Here is a 20,601-nt window from a genome sequence, read left to right as displayed (position 1 = left end):
CACATCTGCACAAGCCAACATTTGTTAGTATCTATTGCTGTATTGATGAAGGTGATGTATGAACAATAATTTAATCATTAAAAATGTAAAAAAAGAAAAAAAGTGAGATTTCACACAATTGGTACACAGTTGGCTTCTAACACAAGTATTGCCCTCCCTTGGCAGACATAACCATTTAGTAGACCTTTGGCATGGTTGTCCACCACCTCTGAAAAATTCAGAGTATCCTCTGATGCAAAAGCCCTTCAGTTTAAAAGGTTTGAATCTCCCATCTCTGGTTTCAAAGCAATTCCTTGCTGCCTCTGTCAGGCTCCAAAAGTACTTTGATATGCAGAATTCACAGTTGTATGAATAAACAAAAGGCAAAAGCCATCTTAAAAAAAATCTGTCATTAGTCTGCACCAAAACATGAGTGGTATTGATTTCTGTCCAGACATTATTTTACATTTTTCTCTGTGCGTTCTGTGGCTAGCTTTGGTTTTGGCTTGAAGCTGGTTTCACCACTGAAACCTCTTTTTTTCCTCCTGCTATGAATAAACCAAGATTTCAGGTTATTTCAAATTTTGACATCATACTTCACAATTTGAGGATGTTTTCTCAATTTCTACTTATTTTCTCCAAAGTTTAGTGAATCAAAATTGTGACAACATACCCCAAACTTTGACTTAGGGATGGTAAAAAATGATTCTTTTAGTTGGCGAAACGAGTTTTCATAAGAAAGATCTGTACAACTTTGACTACTGGAAGTGGGGAAGGAAAAAATTATATTTGCTGATTTTCCACTGAACAAATGTTAGGACTCATCTCTGTGGAGAAATTGATAACAATAACCACATTTGGTGCAGACCAACATAGAAGTTCATTTCCACTATTTAAAAAAATATATTTTCACAGTCAAATTTTTGGGTTGTAATCTCAAAATGTCTGATTATTATCTCAAAATGTTGGCTTACTAACTCAAACTAATGAAAAAATAACAAAATAATAACAATTAGGTTAAAATTTTGCCTTATTGTGGTAAATTTCTTTTGGTAAATAAATATTCTCTAGTTTTATGTTGATACCCATATTTACAAGCTCACCTGCATTTCACTGAAGCTCCACAAGAGGTCACAGCCATCCATACTACCGCACTTCAATACAGCACATCATTACAGAAGTATTCTGCAGTTACTGACAATGTGGTGAAAGCTGTGGCCTTTTTCCAGAGTCAGAGAAACTCTCACTGCAGCTGTTAAAATACAGTTCTGTCATTTTAATTTTAATATTTTTAAAACATGTTCCATAAGTTTGTTGTTTCAAACAGATCTGCAGGGAGCGGCACTGGTAGTTCTTATCCTTTGCTGTTGAACCACCTTATTTATTGTTAAGTCTGAGCAGGTGGACTGAATAAGAATACTCCTCTTCCAAACACAAAAGAGTTGTTGAACCAGAATCTGGTTTCAAACGGGTGGCATTCACCTGTGTGTGCAGGGACAGCTTTACACGTCCGGTGATACTCAAGTGTTGTTATTCCTACTTCCATCAACAATGAATTGCCTTAAGAGTTTTTCAGAGCACTTCCAGACATTTAAAAGGAATTTATTCAGTCAAAACACAAACAGGAACTCGTGCAGGAAAGATCAGCAGGGGGTAAGGACCATTTCTCTTTATTCGTAGAGTTTGCATACACATTCAAACCCTTCATTTTTAAGTTGGTTAAAAATGCTCTGCTATTTAAAAAAAAATTGTGCATAACAGTAATAGCATTACAATTTTCCCTTGAATATAATGATTTAATGTTTGCTGCTGAAGCTTGTTCTCAATTAAATATGTTAGTTTTGTCTTCTCAAACAGGTTTTCACTTCAGTGGCAGCCAGTTACTGTATTACTTTCAACACCAGTGTCAAAGTAAACTTTGTGTTTCCTACTCCATTTTCATTTTTTTCAACATCATTTTTAAGAAATTGAAGAAAAATAAAACAAACACAGATACAAGAAAACACAAAACAACTACACAAGGCGCTTCAAAATATTATTTTCATTAAAAAAATTGTATGAGTTAAAATGTAACAAACAAACATCCTTGTTAAATAATGCTTTTATTACATTACATGGATTATAATCTCATTAATAACTGAAAATAAGACAACTGACATTTCTAAATTTATTGTAGTTGTTTTTTGTTGGCGACACTCCCACTGTGGATTTTCTCCACTTACAGTGGAGGAGAGACTGTATATGAGCCAAATGAACTATTTGAACTAACTACATTCAGGATTTTCTTCGGTCCTCTCTCTGGTTTTCTCAGGACTCAGGTGGTATTCCTCTGGCCTGCAAGCTGTGTTATGCTGTGGGTGGGGTCCCACATCTGATTACCTCAGTAGCTATTGGTATTTCCTTGCAAATTTTCCTTCTGGATGTTGTAAAGGTAAAAGTTCAGTACTTTCCACAATATAATGCTCTATACTGCTTCTAATTTTAAGTGGGTAAAATATGTAAAATATCACAGATGGAGGCCTTCTATGTTTCCATGATTTTATTTGTGAGTCGGGCCTGGGATGCTGTGACTGACCCTCTGGTTGGATATCTTGTGAGCTGCAGTAACTGGACGCCCATTGGCAAACTCACTCCATGGTTGGTTGAGCCACACATTTAACATGCATTTCACTTTGAATTTAGATTCCTTTTGCAGCACTGTGCTCAGCAGAGCCATCAATCTTTATCTCACAGGATGGTTATTTCCACTCCATTTGGCATCTTGTCCTATCTGCTTCTGTGGTTTGTGCCACGAGGCTCGATGTCTGAGACTGTCAGCGTGTTGTGGTTCCTCACAGCGGCTTGCCTATTCGAGTCCCTCATGACTGTAAGTTGTTGGATGTTCACAAGCACAATCACTTTCATTTCCAGAGCATTTCATAGGTAAAAGTTCAGCTTTTGTTGTTTGAAAATTGAGATGCTACATAAAAAGAGCACCATGTACTTGTTACCAAGCAACACCTATAGCATAGATTGTATGGTTAGCGAGGTCATGATACCACACCTTTCCCCCTTCTCATTTTTGATATTGCACATCCTGGATTCCTCTTCTCACATCTTAGTCCCTCCCACCAGATATGCAGGCAAAAGAGGCAAGAAAGATGAGGAGGAAGGTGTCAGGGTAACAGGAATTTAGTCAAATGAGACATCCTCACATCAGAATTGTCTTTTGAATGATGTTTGTCACAACCTCAACATAAATAGTTTGGTTATAGCTCAGGTATTGTTCTATTTTATGATGACAGGTGTAACAGTATTCATTTTTTTGTTTTTTTAATTTTATTTAGGCCGACTCAGACAACATGGCACAGTCTGACAAGATACAATACCCTTTTTTAAATCGCACACAGATACGTTGGACGGCATAAAGTTTGAAAAGACATTTGCATAGTAAGGACTAGCAAATTAAAGAGTACTCTTGTTAGCTCTTAGCAGCTCAAACAAGATAAACAATAGGTGGGATAACAGGCAGGCAACACAGACACTCTGATAAAGAACACGAGCTAACAGAGGTTTGAATACACAGAGGAAAGTGGAGACCTCTGGGGGAACTAGAGACAGCTGAACTTACTCAAGGACAGTGACCAAGAGGAAGCAAAACTAGACACCAGGAGACAATGACTAAAAAGCAAAAGAGGAAGTGACTGTCAGTCAAATGTGAAACATTGCACACTGGTGAATTTAACAGGAAAAACTGGAGGAACAATTCAACAGAAACAAAATGCAGCTAACACGAACATCAGACAGGAACTGAGAGAAAAGAATACTACTGAATGCATGACAATAAAACCTGAACCAAGGAAAGATGGGGATTAATGAATAAACAGAAATCACACCCTGAGAAATAAAGAGAACTTAAGAACAAGGAATCAGAAACCAGAGGGCCGAAAAATAAAAGAGAATTCTGAATTTTAGCTCAGAACCCTAGTTAGCTCTTTGGTCATCTTTCTGGTGACTGAAATTCATAGTACTCTGATCCTACTGTTATTTTTGCTCCAAGCCATGTCACCATGGCTACTGAGTTTCACACCAATGGTGAAGTGTCATTTGGCATCACGTTTTTCTTCCTATCAACAGTGCTACAACGTCCCCTACCTATCACTGAATATGTTTCTGGGAGGAGATCAGAGAGACAGGGACTCTGCCACAGCCTACAGTAAGAATATTCACTCATTTACATTCAGAAACTTCGTCAGACGCCAAACAAAATGCAAAGCGTTTTGAGTTTCTTTACTTATTTGGCCAGGAATGAGTGTGGAGATGGTGGCAATGCTGCTGGCATCAGTAATTCAGGGACAAGTTGTGGCTGTGTACAATACAGAGAAGCAGGAGGCCTGCCGGGACTGGGACCAGGACCATGAAACACCTCAAAGCACGTCTTCACCACAGACTGCTTCCTTTCAACAGACGGTATGCTACTCTCAAGGGGGGGCAAATACACTCTTCTTTATTTCCTGTTATATTTAGATTTTCACATTAAACATGGCCAAGCATATATAAAAGCAAGTTCAGGCTTCAGAATGATCTAGACACCAAATATTTTTTCTACACCAGTTTTTTCTACTTTTAGCTCTGTATGATGTCACTGAGAGCAGATATCCCGATAGGGCCATCCAGGCAAACAGCTCTGGCTGTGAGTGGGGAAGCCCTGGCCATTTGCTGACTGATCTTTACAAACTACTTGGTAAAGATCTGGTTACGTCATCATGCAGGCACATCCTTTCATGATTCCCGTTATGGCCTAGGTAGTATTCTCGGTGCTACAGTATTCCTGAACAATAGGTGTTAGCATAGAAGGAGAAGAAGCTAACCTGGAAGCAAAGAAAGTTTTTTCCACAAAGTCTCATCTTTCCAAACTGTTGCATTGTCCTCTTTATTATCTGCAACTCCCTGAGTTTCTGTACTGATTATCACTGAAACACCAGTAAAAACCTAAATAATCGTACACTCGTGTCTCCAATCCAGCAGCGGCACAACGTACTAGGTTACAAAAAAAGAGGTGGACAACTGTCAGCTTGTGACAGCATGTGTCATCCATTTGCTGTCAACTTTGTCATAAGGTGCCACTTGCCAGATATAAAAAGTTTGATTTTATAAAACAATGTAAAAAAAAAAAAAGGCAAAGGAATTCTTTGACTGTGACATCAGTAAACTCTTTCCTGGTGAATTTACTTAGGAAAGCCTTAAAACTATAGTTTTAAGGCTAGAAAACTAGAACTTTTGATTGATAAGTCATTAACCTAACCGCCCCCCCTGCAGTGTCAGTTAGATGTGCATCAGCAACAGAACAAACTCCCAGCTTGAGGCTTCAAAAATGAGATTTAGCAAAACAGCTGATGATGTCATGGTGGCCACACCCATCCATTAAATACAGTCTACCTCTGTAAGTGAATTATGTTTGAGCTCAGATTTTTTTTTTCTGTGACATGAATAAAATATATAGCTGTAAATGAGCATATTAGGTTAATGTAAAATAAAAATTGTTCACCCTGACATAGGACTCACATTTCATTAGTAGAAGCTTTTTGTTCCTTTTTGTGCTCACATAGTTTCAGGGATATCTTGTTACCCTGTAATTTACTGCTCTTTGCTTGATGTATACACCATTGTTGTGGTTTTTCTGTGTGTCTGAGGTGAACTCACATTACTCATATTATGGAGATATATGGGCACATTGTGGGGGCTCGCTTTCATTGCAAATCCTCATAACTGAATCCATTACATGTAGAGTGACATCTTGATTAATAGTTAGAGTAAGTTTTTGGAAAATTAATTAAATTAAATTAAGTCTTCTGTTTCATGATTCGACATGCTGTGTGTTCACAGATGCTATTGTGCATTGGTTGAAACAAGTGGTTTCTTAAATTACCGTTGCCTTCCTGTTAGGTGAAAGCAGTCTGGCCATTTTCCCTGTCCTCTGACATCAACAAGGTCATTTCACCTGGAGAACTGCTGCTAACTGAATATTTTCTCTTTTTGGATAATTCTCCATAAACCCTATAGATGATTGTGTGGAAAACTCCAAATCAGTTTCTGAAATACTCAGACAGGCCTGTCTGGCACTAATAAACATAGCATATTCGAGTCACTTAAATTCACCATTCTTCTCTATTCTGATGCTCAGTCTTAACTTCAGCAGGGTGTCTTGATCGTGTCTATATTCCTTAATATACTGAGTTTCTGCCATGTAAATGCCAGCTGATTATTTGCATTAATAAGCCGTTGAGCAGGTGTACCTAACAAAAGCCAGTGAGACTATATCTTTACGTAGTTTGCATTTTCTTTTGGATTTTATGCGAATGAGATCGACATCTTCAGCCGCAAGCTGATTTGTGTATTTCATCTGCTCCCTGTAGAAACACCATTGAGTTTTTTGTGTTTATTTATAATGCTATAAAACAATTATTTACAGTGGAAAAACTTCTGTATTTAAGCCTCTAGACTTAGGTTTGTAGACAGAATATCATGCTTTGTTTAAAAGTTATGATTTCATGTGTGCATTTTGCCCCCAGCAAAAGGCTTTCCTGACCTCAGCGATGGTCATGGGGGCCTTGTTTTTCCTCTGCAGCCTGATTTTGTTCCTCGGGGTGAAGGAGAAGCAGGGTGAGTCATTCAGAGACAGTCAGTGTTCAAACACAATAAATAAAACTTTTTTGTTGTTGTTGTTCTTGTTGAACAGCTTTGCAGAGGCGATCATGTTATCATCAGGATCTGTTAACAAATATTTCAAACCTTTATTTGTAGAGTAGGACAAAAAAAAAAGTGTTTTCATTTTCTTTTGCCTTGGCACCGTTTGTGAACAGAATAATAAACTTGTCAAAGCTTAAACTATAGATATAGACAAACCTTTGAACCTCTGAAGTGAACATTTTTTAGTTAAATGAAAACGTAATTATGCTGAGTCACTCTTGAACCACAAAGTAATTTAGTTTGATATATGCATAGCATGCACAGGTGTAGCTGAGGACTTAATCAAAATGTAAAATTAGCCAAAGAACTCATGATTTTACTCCACAAAAAGAGTCAAATCATGAGTCTGATATTTCACTCTTTTCTCTCATATGTTATATTCTCAGCCTCTCGCTGCTCTAACGACAAAGTACGACCTTCCTATCTGAGCTCGCTGAAGATGCTCACATGCCACGTTCCTTACCAGAGGCTGGTGCTGGGCTTTGTGTTTAGTGCATTTGCCTTTCAGGTACAACTTGTAATCATCTCTGCATATGGTTATCTCCTTCTTAATTCTGTTTATATTCACTTCAAAGTCACATGTGAAACAATTTGTCTTCTTTTTTTCTTACCATCTGTTTTGATCTCAGATGTCCTTGGGTAACTTTGCACTGTTTTGCAGTCATGCTGCTGGGCTGGGAGCCCAGTTCCAGCACCTCCTGCTGGTTTTACTGGTAAGGTGCAGCTAACTTAACAGACTATTTCACACCCTGCTCTGCTGCATGGTTCAGTAGCTTTCTGGCCAGTTTAGATACGATTTGAGTTCAAAATAGAAATTCAGTCAACATTTCCACAGGTTTCTGCCTCTGTAGCAGTTCCTGTGTGGCAAATAATTCTTCTGAGAATTGGGAAAAAGTCCACAGTTTTCATCGGATTGTCGGTAAGACCTCTGAAAGTTGAATGATAAGAGAAATGTTCCACACCTTGAATCCTCGTTTTTGTCTCTCCCAGCTCTTCATCCCAGCAGTGATTATAGTTGCCTGTGTTCCCAGTAACCTGCTGGTCTTCATGAGTATGTGCGTTCTGATGGGATTCAGTGTGGCAACCATATTCCTGCTACCCTGGTGAGTCAGCTCCCAGCCTGAACACAAAGTTTGAGGTCCTTTCCAAGGCCCCCTGTCAGATCTAATCAGTGTCAGAGCTGAATGCGGTGCACATGAATCATTCATAGTCTGTACTCAACCCTGGCCAGTGATGACTATTCCAGAAACAATGTGCTTTGTTGACCAGCCAGAACTCTCCATTAAAACTGACATGTGGTTTTGACATGTGATATGTCAACTTGTTGTGTGTGTGCTGCAGGTCAATGCTCCCAGACGTGGTGGATGACTTTGCTGTGAGACACCCGTCCTGTAAGGACCTAGAGCCTCTGTTTTTTTCCTGCTATGCCTTCTGCAGTAAACTGACAGGAGGGCTGTCTGCTGGACTCTCAACCATGACATTACAGTGAGTCAGACTCCAGTCCACTCACTTCTTATGTTTTGTTACGTGGGTACATCACTTGGTCTGTCACATTATGTGCTCTCCTCGTCTGCAGGTTTGTGGGCTATGAAGCAGGTGCTTGTAACCATGGTGACAGAGTGGTGACTGCTCTGATCGTACTGTTCTCGCCAGTTCCCATCACACTTCTGCTGATAGGGATGGTGTTTTTTCACTTCTACCCAATTAACGAGAGGCAAAGCTTGCAGCTCCGGGAACAAATCCAGTAAGAGGCTCAGACATGTCATCTTTGAAACAGCTACAATGGAGATTTTTATCATTAGAAAAAACATCAAATTAAGAAGTGAAAACAACGGCATTAAAAAAATTGCTCACCTATTAACAGAAGCACTACGCACAAGACACACAGAGAGGAGTAAAGCTGAAATCATGGGAGAACCCTACAACAGCAAAGATGGCGGTAGAAATATAAATGACAAAAATCTTTCTAAAACACACAGTACTGAAGGACAATGTAACAAGGGACAAAGGAGACAGACAGGGGGTGAGGGGGAGAGGAAACAGCTGGAAGACACAGCTGAACTAAATCAAAATAACAAGACATGGAATTAAACTAAAACATGACACCAAAGTCAAATGACTATGAAATCATAGCACAAAGTAACTAAACAGAGACAAACTTGACACAATGAGACACAAATTTGCAACTACACAAATAACCGAAGACTAAACAGAATAAACCCTAAAAGGGATATTGATAGCAAAACTTAGCTGAAACAAGGAACTAAGGCTCAAGAGTTTGGGCAATAACAAACTAAGAACTAAATAGAACATTAAAATAATAAGCAAGCATTCAAAGTTCACAAACTGAAACCTCTGGGTTTAAAACTAAAGCCCATGACATTATTTATGTTGTGATGACCATTAAAATTAAAGTATATTCAATTAAATTAATTTTAATGCTTCTAAATAACATCCCAAGTAAATCACTGGAGGTGTTTCAAATTGTTTGCAATACTGGAATTTGTTATACAAGATGGACCAAACCACTAAGATATCAACTGCTGGTTTGTGAAGTCCACCACTGTTTAGTTTTTTTGGGGGGGTGTTTTTTTAAACCAGATGTGAAGAGTGACTGGCTAAGAAACAACTGCGTATGCTTAAGGCACTTCTTCATTGGCTTTTATATACAGTTCACAGTTGCTCATTTTGATGAACCTTGCAAGCTTTAGTTTCAGCTCATTGTTTCACAACATCTTAACTGATTTCATGGCAGAAATTTCAGGAAAAAAAGACACTTTGCACATCTATTTCTTAAGACAGATGCGTAGGAGAAGGACAAACAGATCCAGCATTGCAAACAGACTCCCACACAGTTTAACTTGGAAAGATCCCTTTTTTCTTCATCAGGCAATATTATTGCTGACATATATTTGGCAAGTAGAACAATCAACTTAGATACCCAACATAGCTGATAAAATCATAAATGTTTAGCCAGATACACGATCAACCTCATTACATATATACATATTCAGATGTAAATAATTTTCAGCCACTTCATGTACAAAATAATGAACAAATACACTTAAAAAAAAGTAAAAGTAAAAAATGAAATCCCAACAAAAATAGGCTTTTAGCCATTAAGGTTGAGGTAAAACCTTAAATACTGAGTTCATAGTTGTCTGTTATAGCATGTTCACAGCAAGTTCACACTCACAGATTTAAGATCAAGTCAAGTCTTAGTTTTAATAAGTCATAAGTTAAGTTATTTTGCCAAGAGTTTGTTGAGAAGATTTTTAACAGGCTCCTCTCTGAGATGGTACAGAGGGAGTCACTGTGCTCAGAATAGCACAAAGAGCAGAAACAGGGAAACTGACATGCTAAGCTGCAAACAAATAAAAAAACAAAACAAAAAGTTTGGGATTTATGAAAAACACAAAAAGATAAAATCTCAAAGGATAATTGTAATTTTAAAAAGTATAACGCAATAAACTGTCTTTGTTGAGTGAAATCACTAAAGAGAGTTCATTTTAATATAAAGCACTGAGACTCTGCCCATATGGATTGGCCAGAAGGATAGGCAAATTCAATATTTAATTCAAGGGATTGTTGAACATGATGGACTGGAGTTGGAGTGTTAATACCAGTTGAAATGCAGTATTTGTACAATTCCAACAAGCTCGAAAGACTATGCTTGGTATGACCACCTTTGTCAAGATGGCCTGAGCCTTTTTAGGCATGATTTCTTATTATTTCTTTAAGTAGTCTTTGGTAATAGTAAAGCTAAAGACTTTTGCACAATACTGTAAAATTCATAAACATACAACTGACCCCCAAAATGATCTTTTTAACAGCGTCATCATGCTTGCTATTATTATATGGATGAACAGTTCAGTAAACTATCAAGACAGATTGTAAAATTTCAGTTATTCACTTCAGCGTCTACAATATCAAAAAATGTGTACGCAAATTTATAAAATCTTTGAATGTAAATAGCATTGTCACAGACTTGGATCAATATGGATTTTGAACATAAAAGAATAAGAGTGGAGGAGGTCTGGTTTTGTTTGTGGATTAAAAATTAAAACTTGAACTACAAAATAGTGAAAAAAGGTGGCCAACAACATACTAGAATGAATAACAATAGAAATCTGCCATGTGATTGGCTGAGTTGTGTTAACAAACAGTTGAACGGGTGTACAAATTGGCTGGGGAATAGGATTACATTTGGAAAAATGTGAAATGAGATTTTAGTTAAATTGTTGGAGATTATGTGATTAAACTGTAAGAACACATTATGTTCACCCATCTGCAGTATAAGGTGTGTTATTATTATGTTTATTTATCAGATTTGTTTAAATGTTTTTGTAACACCAGGAATTACATCGCTCATTAAAATGTCATGCAACTTGTGTTCATTGACTGGTTCCAAAGTAGCCACTGAACACATTGTAATCTGACCCAAGCATGCCTAACAGCACCTCTAAAGTGTATGGGCATCTTGCTGGAGTCATTATTCCATATTTACTTCCAGCTCTTTTTCCATGAGTATGCCCAGATGTCATTGCTCCAAAAGAGAGCAAAAAAAAAAGTTTTCCATAACCCTTCAACATAGTGAGCAAAAGTAAATAAAAGGAGATCATTCTCTGCAGCAGAACAGAATCATTTGCTACATACTTCAGCAGATAGCCTTACAATAGTCCTTACAGGACTTAAACATACCACTTTTAAAATGAAAGATGAATAGGAATGATAATACATTTATTATTTATTTTGTATTTTTTATTCTTTATCCAGTTCAGAAGTTACATCATCATCTTCAGTGCGAAGAGAAAACACGGAGCTGCCAACAATCCTGCAGCAGGCCCACGCTGGAGTCACATCAACATCTCATTATGACTCAAACACATTAAAATTTGAGAACTCACCACACTGTTACAGTCAGGATAAAAAAAATTCAGTCAAGTCTGTTTGTTCAAATGTTTCCAACAGATCTTTTGGAAATGGCAGCAGGCATAAAACAGATCGGTTAATTGTAAGTCCTCAATGTCATGAACAAAGCCTCAGCCCTCACCAGTGCTCAGGATGGGCCAAACCGGGCATAAATGTTCCTGAGAATCATTGTGAGTCTGCCTCTAAGAGGTCACATGTGAGAGCCAAGGTGTCATGGGTTTGAGGAGTACATCCCACAGCAACTGTTTTAGCCTGTTTTAAACATGATACAACCTTCATGTCTGTACCTTTAAATTTGATGCTTCAGCAGGGAGTTGGTTCACTTAGCTTAGCATATCGTTGGATCGGCATAATCTAGAAAATGCATAGCTAAGAAACTAATGGAGAGTTACAGAAGTCCCAGCCAAGAAATCTTTGCAGAACACAAGCTTAGTCCCTGCAAACTCCTTGCACACACTGAGTGGAAAAATAGTTTTAACAGGTCATGTCTTTATGTTAGGGTATCAATCTGACCTGTTTTAGCATTATATTTAGCATAGACAAATAACATTAGATTCAAACTTTATTAATCCCTCAGTTGGGTTCCTCCGGGAAATTCTGTTTCCAGTAGCACAGCACAGACAGAAGTTGCAAAAGAATGTAAGCAGAAATAGAAATATACCATATATACACATATACACATATATAAATACAGAGACATATATAAATACAGAGTATATAATAGCGATAAATAGGAAAAATAGGAATAGGAATACCAGGGAATTGCACATTTCAACTATTGTGAGACAATAGTTAGTCTCAGTTAGGCAGCAGATATTCTTTAGCAGCAGTGTGTCACACAAATCAGGTTATGGCATTAGTGTTATGGTGCCATCACGCCTAACTAAACTATTTGCTGGTGTGTATCGGTCTATTTTAACCTAAACCTCATTTTTTTCTTCCAGCTCTAACCAAGTAGACTTTCTAGAGCAAAGTATGGTCACCTGGAATTTAAGCCTGCAAATCATGCAGCTGCCACCAATTCACCTTCTAAAGGTGGATTTTAAAACAAGGGAAATTTCTCATTAGACTGTACTGCCACTGCAATACATAAAGCCATCAATGCCAAAAGACACACGGTGCATAATAGGGACAGAGCAGCATTATACGATTCAGTGGGATGAGAAGGTTTTCACCTGTATCAAAGGCTAAGGTCACACAAAGTAACCAAAAAAGTCAGATGATGTAATCCTCTCCGCTCTTTTAATGCTACCAAGTACTTCCACCTTTGAATTATCTATTTAACACTGCATTAGAGATGGGTGCTGGTTTGACTCAGTGGTGTGATTAGAGCTAAAAATGGTTACACATAACTTATGTAAAGGAAAAGTACAGGCAAAGGTCATATATAGGTTTTTTTTAATTTTCTACTTTGTGCCACCTCATTTCATCTCTCCTCTGTCCTCCTGCCTGTGACCTAAAAGTCATTCTCAGTGAAGCATCGTGAAAGATTTCTCATCTCCAAAAATAAATATTCAGTAGAGAGTACGAGAATAGAAAAGGGTCAGCAGACGTGCAAGGATGCACAGGTATAACCTTAGAGGAAGTTCTTTCAGCAACTGTGATGTGATGTATATAATAGGCATGACTCTTGGTTAATTTAATTCAAAGTACATACAGTGTATAAGCTGTAATGTATGTGAAATATTCTGCTGGACTGTGCTGTGATGAGCAGAGAGAAGGTGAGAGTTACAGCTTTTTTATGTCTTATACACAGTTTTCAGCACTTTGTGAATCGCAATAAAAAAAAAAACTCAGTGCAGTAATGGACAGCAGTTTGCATTTTTAAACTAAATAATAATTTTCTGGAGGTTAAAATATAAGTCTGTAAAGTTGTGATAGTATACTCATGTTGTGAGTGTCTGTTCTTTAAGTTACACCAAGGTCATTCATTCTCCTGCAGATGTCCTGTTCTTGAATTTCATATAAATAAATTATGTCCATAATCACTTATTTGTGCCATAATTTATTCAATTTAAATTTTAGGCTGTTGCCAAACAGAGATGTGGTTAAACATGGTGGAATGAATAATCCAGGTGTGGATATTAATAGTAATATTAATTAATAGTACAAGTGGAATGGACTGATATTTAGTGAGTGCTTTTGTAGTCTTACAGACCACTCAAAGCACTTTAGACCACAAGACACATTTAACCATACATTACGTAGTGATTTATTCTTTACTCTTTAAGCACTTACAACCCTAACTAATACAATTTAATCAAACATGCATATCTGCAGTATTCAGAGGAAACCCACACAGGCATAGTGAGAACATGCAAACTCTGCACAGAAACGGCCTGGCCTATGATAACTTTGACATTAGTGTGTGTGTGTGTGTGTGTGTGTGTGTGTGTGTGTGTGTGTGTGTGTGTGTGTGTGTGTGTGTGTGTGTGTGTGTGTGTGTGTGTGTGTGTGTCAAATTACACTTTCACAATTTCAGTAACACTCAGTCAAGTCAAAGTGCTCTATGCAAATTGTGGCCGACCACAGCAATCTGCTAGTGATCAAAGCAGTTGCGAGGAGGTTTCATTAACTGTGGAACACACCTTTTTCCCTAGAAACATGACTTTCAGATACTGTTCATCTGTTGTGGATAGTTTCTTACAACTGCCACTTCTTTTTTGGTCCTCCACTTTAAGGACACTGTACACGATGTCCAGATATGCCAAGTTTTCGGCTAATAACTCTTTGGGAATCACTTTAGTGGTGCAAAAATATTATTTCATACCTGTCAAACTGTGTTATCATTGGCATTTTTCATACATTTAACTGAGGAAATAACTAGTAATTATGTGTTTTTGCAACAGATTGCTAGTAACAAAGTGCCTAAATATACAATTTAATGTTGTCTGTTAAGTGTAGACAAAAGACTGTTTCATCCCTTGACTTAGGTGTATTTTTTGTGCTTATATGATTCATAGGTCGGTGTTAATAGGCTTAACAAAACAAAACAGAACAAACTAAAAATGCTCAGAACTGGATTGAAAATGAGTGACATGGAAGCCAAAAAACCTTTTGAAAGCCTGGAGAACCAGTTCTCTTGCTTCCACATAGTCAAAAAACAAAAACAATACAGCAAATCCTCAGTCATCACAGATAAAAGTCACATCAGTTCATTTTCCATCCTCATCTGAAATAACAGGATGTTACGGTGGTAAGGTCAGCAGGTTCATATGTTGAACATGTACCAGTGTTGTTCACTTTGTTGCGAAACATGGTGCATACGTGCAGGCGTGCTGTAGCTCTTCCCATCACGATAAAGAAACAACAAAGAAGTCAGGTGGGGTGCGGAACATGGGAAATGAAACAGTCATTCAAGTTTTTAACAATGTTCCAGATTACAAACAGTGTCATGCCGGCTGTAAACACCTATCCCAACTACAGATTTACCGTTTCAATGCTGAACCTAGTTGTTTTTGACTTTGCTGCTCTGTGTATGATGAGGAGTTTGAAGCCCAGTTTCAGTTTTACTTCCAGATAATCTGCTTGATATAATTTGGTCAAACTGCTGTCTTGTTTGCCACCACTAACTCTCCTCAGCAATCGTTCCCAAATCTTGTAGGAACACAACAGATATAAAAATAGATGGGAAATAGATGTAAAAGCTGAAAAAAAGTTCAGAGTTGCAATAAGTGACAGCAGTTACTTAGATGGGTGGATGTTAACAAGAGTTTTTGATATCAGTGCCAGTATCAGTTCCCCCCTGTGCCTTTATCATTTCCCTTATTGTAGAAAACGTAGAGGTATGCAAGTTTCAACTGCAATATGTCTGATTAATTTCATCTGAGTTTTGATTAGCTGTTATAAAATACAATGCATGAAGGGACCTGAAATGCAAACATCCACTCTTAAAAGTGATTTTATTTTTTCACTGTGTCATTTCTTGTAATGCATTTCCTCCAAGATCTGATCTGTGCACAAGCCTATACATTTATACCTAAAAGTGTTTAAGTAACATGACTCCTCCAAGATAACCTAATACTACTTTAAATTGATTTTTTAATAATCCAAATCCCGCATGGTCATGGTCATCTCAAATGATACCTTTCCTAATTGGGATATCTCCCGATGGGGTAAGACCTTAAAACTTAAATCATGCAGAACCCCCCCCAAACTTTTATATGGATGATAAACACTCATCTGACTTAAATGCTCGTCTTAGTATCAAGCAATCTATAAAACGCTTACTTGGGCCTTGTTTCCAAGTAAGATATTCTTATAAAATTGTTATAATATTGCTTCATTGGTGGATTTTTCCTCCATCCGTGCCCACTCGCTCGTCAGGAGGCCGCCCATGCCTCCAGCTTCCGCTCGCATTGTAGGGTGGTCCAGAAGAAGGATACAGCGGAGCGAAAATGGGAGTAGAAATTCAGACTATAACTCCGGGTGATGGTGAGAATTGTGTGACTTGTTAAACAGCCTAATACTTGTTTTTATCCTGAAAGTGTGCGCTTCATTATTCTGCCACTTTTCTCTCTGTTTTTCCTGTTTTCAGGGCGGACTTTTCCGAAGAAGGGACAGCGCGTCGTGGTGCACTATGTCGGTGAGTGCGGAGGCTGGAGCTCCGAGATTTGGACGCTGATTTGGATGCTTTTTAACGTTTTGGATGTTTCCTGTAGCCCCTACCTGGGTGAAAGGTGTCTGATTGGGTGAAATGTGAGCCAAGTTAGTTTCATCTAACAGTACCCGAGTGCCCATTGCTTCTTCTGCTGGTTAGCATTGTAGCTAGCTTCTGTTAACAGACTGAATATTTTGACTGTTGGGCTATCATCAGCTATTCTGATGCTCGCGTACTTTTATTATACCCCCGGTCTTTTAAACCGGCCAGAATTGTCTTTATTTGAGGGACCGAAGAGTAGTTAAGTTCGTTGAGCTGAAGCCTCCTAACGTAAACTATCCGGGAACCCGTTATGCTAACGCTAGCATCACGGCTAAGCAGTTAGCTCATGTTGGAGAAGACAGCCGGGTGCAGAAAAGTGGGATTAGTTATCAACACGCCGAGCTCTGTGGCGAGTTAGATATTCAAACATGTCTAACCAGCCTTCGGACTCTTATTTCATCTCCAGGCACACTGGCAGACGGGAAAGTGTTTGACTCTTCGAGGTCCCGGGGCAAGCCGTTCAAATTTAAGATCGGACACCAGGAGGTGATTCGGGGATGGGAAGAAGGAGTAGCCCAGGTGAGCAAGATTTCCGCAATGAATACCTTTATGCAGGTATTACTTAACTAGCTATGTTTTCCTTACAACGGCCAAAAGTAACGATTATAATCTTCCTCTCTTGGGGGGCATGAAATGCTTTTATAGTTACGTTTAACTGCGTTGCTTATATTGGCAGGTATTTAGCCCAATCTCAGCTGTAGTGTCAGTAGTGATGAGTATGGAAAGAAATTTGTGTTACTCCAGATTCATAGTATTATTTTTTAGAACTGAATACATCCAAATAGCACTTAGTGGTCTCAAGTGATGCTGGAGCATCTCTGCTCTCCTTTATCTGCCTTTTCTTTTGCTTAAAGTGGCACAGAGCCTGTACCAGCTGTTAACACGCTGTTATGATACTTTGCCACCATTAACCCAGTGTAATTTTGCAATTGTTACTGTTAGAAATGCTTTATCTTTAATGATATAATGCTATGATGTTTGTTCTGTTGTTTCCAGCTTGTGTTTTAATGAACCATGTAAGATTTTGGGGGATTACATGCATGATCAGATGGGTGAACAGAAGACCTATTATGCCCAATTTAGTCTCTATATTTTTATTCATGGGTTCTACTAAAGTAGCTATTATAGGATTAGAAGGGGTGGGTGATTATAGCCTTAAAATTATATCACAGTATTTCAAGAAAACTTGCAATAACAAGAACTGCGATGCGGGAAAAATGTTTTATTGATGCTTGCAGGCAGCAGTTTTTATAAGTGAAAGTAAATGAAGGGAATTTTCTGTTTCTTCTCTAGTAAGTTACTGTCGTTGATGGCACACTTCCTAATTTGAAGTGTGAATGTACTGAAACAAGGTGCCAGCAGCACCATTATGTCCAGTGACACAGCATAAATCAAATGTAAGCACAAAAGTAGCCTAGGCACTTGTTCTTCCCTAGAAAATTTAAGCAAAGTATAAAAGAACTGCTCAGTATTTTAGTTTAACAATAACTAAATTAACTCAGTTTCATAACTGTTCTGAAGCTGCACAGGATTGTCATCTAATAAAACCAAAAAATATTTTCTACCTGGGACGTTGTGTCTTTGGTCAAGCTTTTTATCCATCTGCGTAAAGTCCTGCTTTTCCACCATGTAACCATGTCAGTCATTTCTATCCACTGCTTGTGCTTCCACTCATGTGCCGTGAGGCTAGCCAGCGATGCTTGTTGGAGTGATCTGTGGACATTTGGGTTGCACATCATGAGCTGTTAGTATCTACATCTTTGTAGCCTGGTTGTAATTGGTTGTCTGTTTTTGCCACAAGTGGTAAAACAAGTTTGTTGTTTTCATTCGCAGCATGAATAATTTTCTTGCATATTTTGTAAAGCACTGTTCTGTTGGAGGTTATTAAAGTTTTTAGGTGCTAAATCGTTATTGGAGGATGACCCACGACTGTCGCTCCCAGACGTGCCCGTAAACGCATGGTGTTACTATAGCAATGATATAGCTATATGACATTTTTATATCATATAAAAATTATATCTCTGTTATTGCAGATTCTCCATTAAAGATAACCCTTGTTTATCATATAGGGGCCCTTGGTGCAGCCACTCAGTTCATCCTCCATCTGAAACAAGCTGTTTTATGTCCTCTCACTTTAAAGCAGTGATTTTCATAATGTGAGGTGCAGTCATCTCAGAAACATGAAGTGAAATAGATCTTTGTAATTTAATTAATTAAATTATTTATTTATTTATTTATTTATTTATTTATTTAAACATGGTACTGTGATTAATTTCAATTAGCTTCTGAATAGGGATGTACCAGAAAAAGTTTGAAAACCACACCTCCAAGCTAGCCTTCTTCTGATTGGTTGCCCTTCATAAACATAGGATTTGAACCGTAGGTGGTTTGAGTTTCTGGGGTCCTGGCCTGAGGTGACTATATTAGGGATATCCCCTTTTTTGATGTCATTTAAAGGCAAGAATAGGGGAAAAAAATCTGAAGCCAGAGCTTTTGCCTCACATTGTTTGTTTTTGCGCTGACCTCATAATAAACATTATCCACCACTGTAACTGTACATATCTGACAGAAAACAAGAGGAAACATAATCACTGCACACTACATTAAACTGCTCTCTTATGATTGTGACATGCTAGCTTTCCCTGGCCAAGTTAGCGCCGAGCCTTGTTTTCATTTCCTTATCCAAAGAAGGGCCAGACATGGCTTATTTAAAGCTTTGCTAATCTGTGGATTTGCAGGTTACTCCTGTTTGTGCGCCATCTACTCTCAGCGTCTTAAATGTCGGTCCCATAACTGGTGGTTCATATTGTGTTCTTTGTCTAATTTTGTTTTTTAATGGTGGTTAGAAAACGGCTTGTAAGTATGTTACTGCCACCTTCTGCCAGTAGTAAAGCACAACATCCTCCCAACTGCTGGTAAATCTGAAAGAAAATATATACTCCAGACACACATGGTTACATAATTCAGTTTTGTTTCCTTCTGCGTGCTTGCCCATCCTTACTAACAATGCCTTTGAATAAAGCAGTTCAGCATCACCACAGACTAACATTATGAAGATGGATTTATTGGACTGCCGTTGCATTTAACTGCATTAGTTTAAGCTAAACAGATCCTGTACTATTAAGAGACCTTTAAATAAATCTATTATTTAGTTCGATGGCAGCAGTAGTGTTTCATTTCCATCTTCTCCACAGATGAGTGTGGGTCAGCGGGCAAAGCTTATTTGCTCACCAGACTACGCCTATGGCAGCAAAGGTCACCCAGGGATCATCCCACCAAATGCCACTCTCACCTTTGATGTGGAGCTGATTGGTCTGGAGGCCTGAAACTTGTGCACTCAACTTTAATTCCACTCAGATTTTCAGGGTGAGACGTGTTTAATAATGTGAATAATCAACATGATTAGATTTGTAACACACGGCGCAATTAGGGAAACGTATGTATTAATGATCCTAAACAGTACTATCGCTCCCCACATGCTTACAGTGACTATACAGTTATCTTTTATCGCTTATGTCCAGAGATTAAATAGTCTGGATATAACAAGCTTTAGTGTCAGTAATCCACTCTTCCTCTCCTCCTTAATCACAGCTCTGAGCTTTTTTTTTTCTCTTCCTCCTCACTGCAGGTTGACTCCTATCTCGGGAACATGGAGGAAAAAGGTTAACAAATGATTCCTGCTCTTGATTCCTGCATAGGACCTATGTCTGTTGTTACACTATTTCACTCTCCTTTACATTTATATACAAGTCCTGTTTTGTCACTTGCTTTAAAACTTATATTATACTTTAGATTCCAGACAGTAATAAGTCATAGGCCATCTTATCACATGTATTTTGTCATATACTGCTTTGTATTTTTATGGTCATATTTTTTTTTGACTTAAAATTGACTTTATTGCCGCTGTTTGACTGACTAAATGCATCTGCCACCAGGACCACGTTTTAAGTGTCATAAATACTGAATCAGTCTCATTCCTGTGGCTTTGTGGCCTTTACAATAAAATTGTATTGATTGCGGGTAATGAATTGTCTTGATTCAAAATAAGAATAAATTGTTTGACACAATATTTTTATGAATTACTTTTGTTATGTACTCTTAAATAGAAAAATGCCCAGAACATGTCATAATCAGGGGATCAAAAATCAAACGTTTTCATGAAGAGCATTAGAGGACCTGGAAGATGGTCTTAATTTATGAGCCAAAAATACCTGCTTGCTTTAATATCCACAGCTAAAGGAGCAAAATTTTCCTCTAGG

At 38.0% G+C, this 20,601-nt stretch overlaps 2 protein-coding genes across 2 annotated transcripts; both read left to right on the top strand.

Moving 5' to 3' along the window:
• Window positions 1-45: 45 nt before the first annotated feature.
• Window positions 46-12,598, top strand: mfsd2al2 (major facilitator superfamily domain containing 2a-like 2). Its single transcript, XM_031735860.1, has 15 exons — window positions 46-51; window positions 2,291-2,410; window positions 2,492-2,616; window positions 2,713-2,845; window positions 4,096-4,174; window positions 4,265-4,428; window positions 6,531-6,621; window positions 7,095-7,216; window positions 7,338-7,421; window positions 7,544-7,627; window positions 7,699-7,811; window positions 8,050-8,193; window positions 8,285-8,452; window positions 11,485-11,627; window positions 12,585-12,598. The coding sequence occupies exons 1-15, from the start codon at window positions 46-48 to the stop codon at window positions 12,596-12,598; spliced, it is 1,590 nt and encodes a 529-aa protein (XP_031591720.1).
• A 3,324-nt stretch (window positions 12,599-15,922) lies between these two features.
• fkbp1aa (FKBP prolyl isomerase 1Aa) lies at window positions 15,923-20,411 on the top strand. Its single transcript, XM_031735874.2, has 5 exons — window positions 15,923-16,074; window positions 16,178-16,225; window positions 16,749-16,861; window positions 19,537-19,708; window positions 19,971-20,411. The coding sequence occupies exons 1-4, from the start codon at window positions 16,038-16,040 to the stop codon at window positions 19,666-19,668; spliced, it is 330 nt and encodes a 109-aa protein (XP_031591734.1). The 5' UTR covers window positions 15,923-16,037; the 3' UTR covers window positions 19,669-19,708; window positions 19,971-20,411.
• The last annotated feature ends 190 nt before the right edge of the window (window positions 20,412-20,601 follow it).

Source organism: Oreochromis aureus, linkage group 20 (genome assembly GCF_013358895.1).
Source record: "Oreochromis aureus strain Israel breed Guangdong linkage group 20, ZZ_aureus, whole genome shotgun sequence".
Taxonomy (NCBI): Eukaryota; Metazoa; Chordata; class Actinopteri; order Cichliformes; family Cichlidae; genus Oreochromis; species Oreochromis aureus.
Note: the sequence above shows the minus strand (reverse complement) of the source record. Positions and strands in the feature narration are given on the sequence as shown.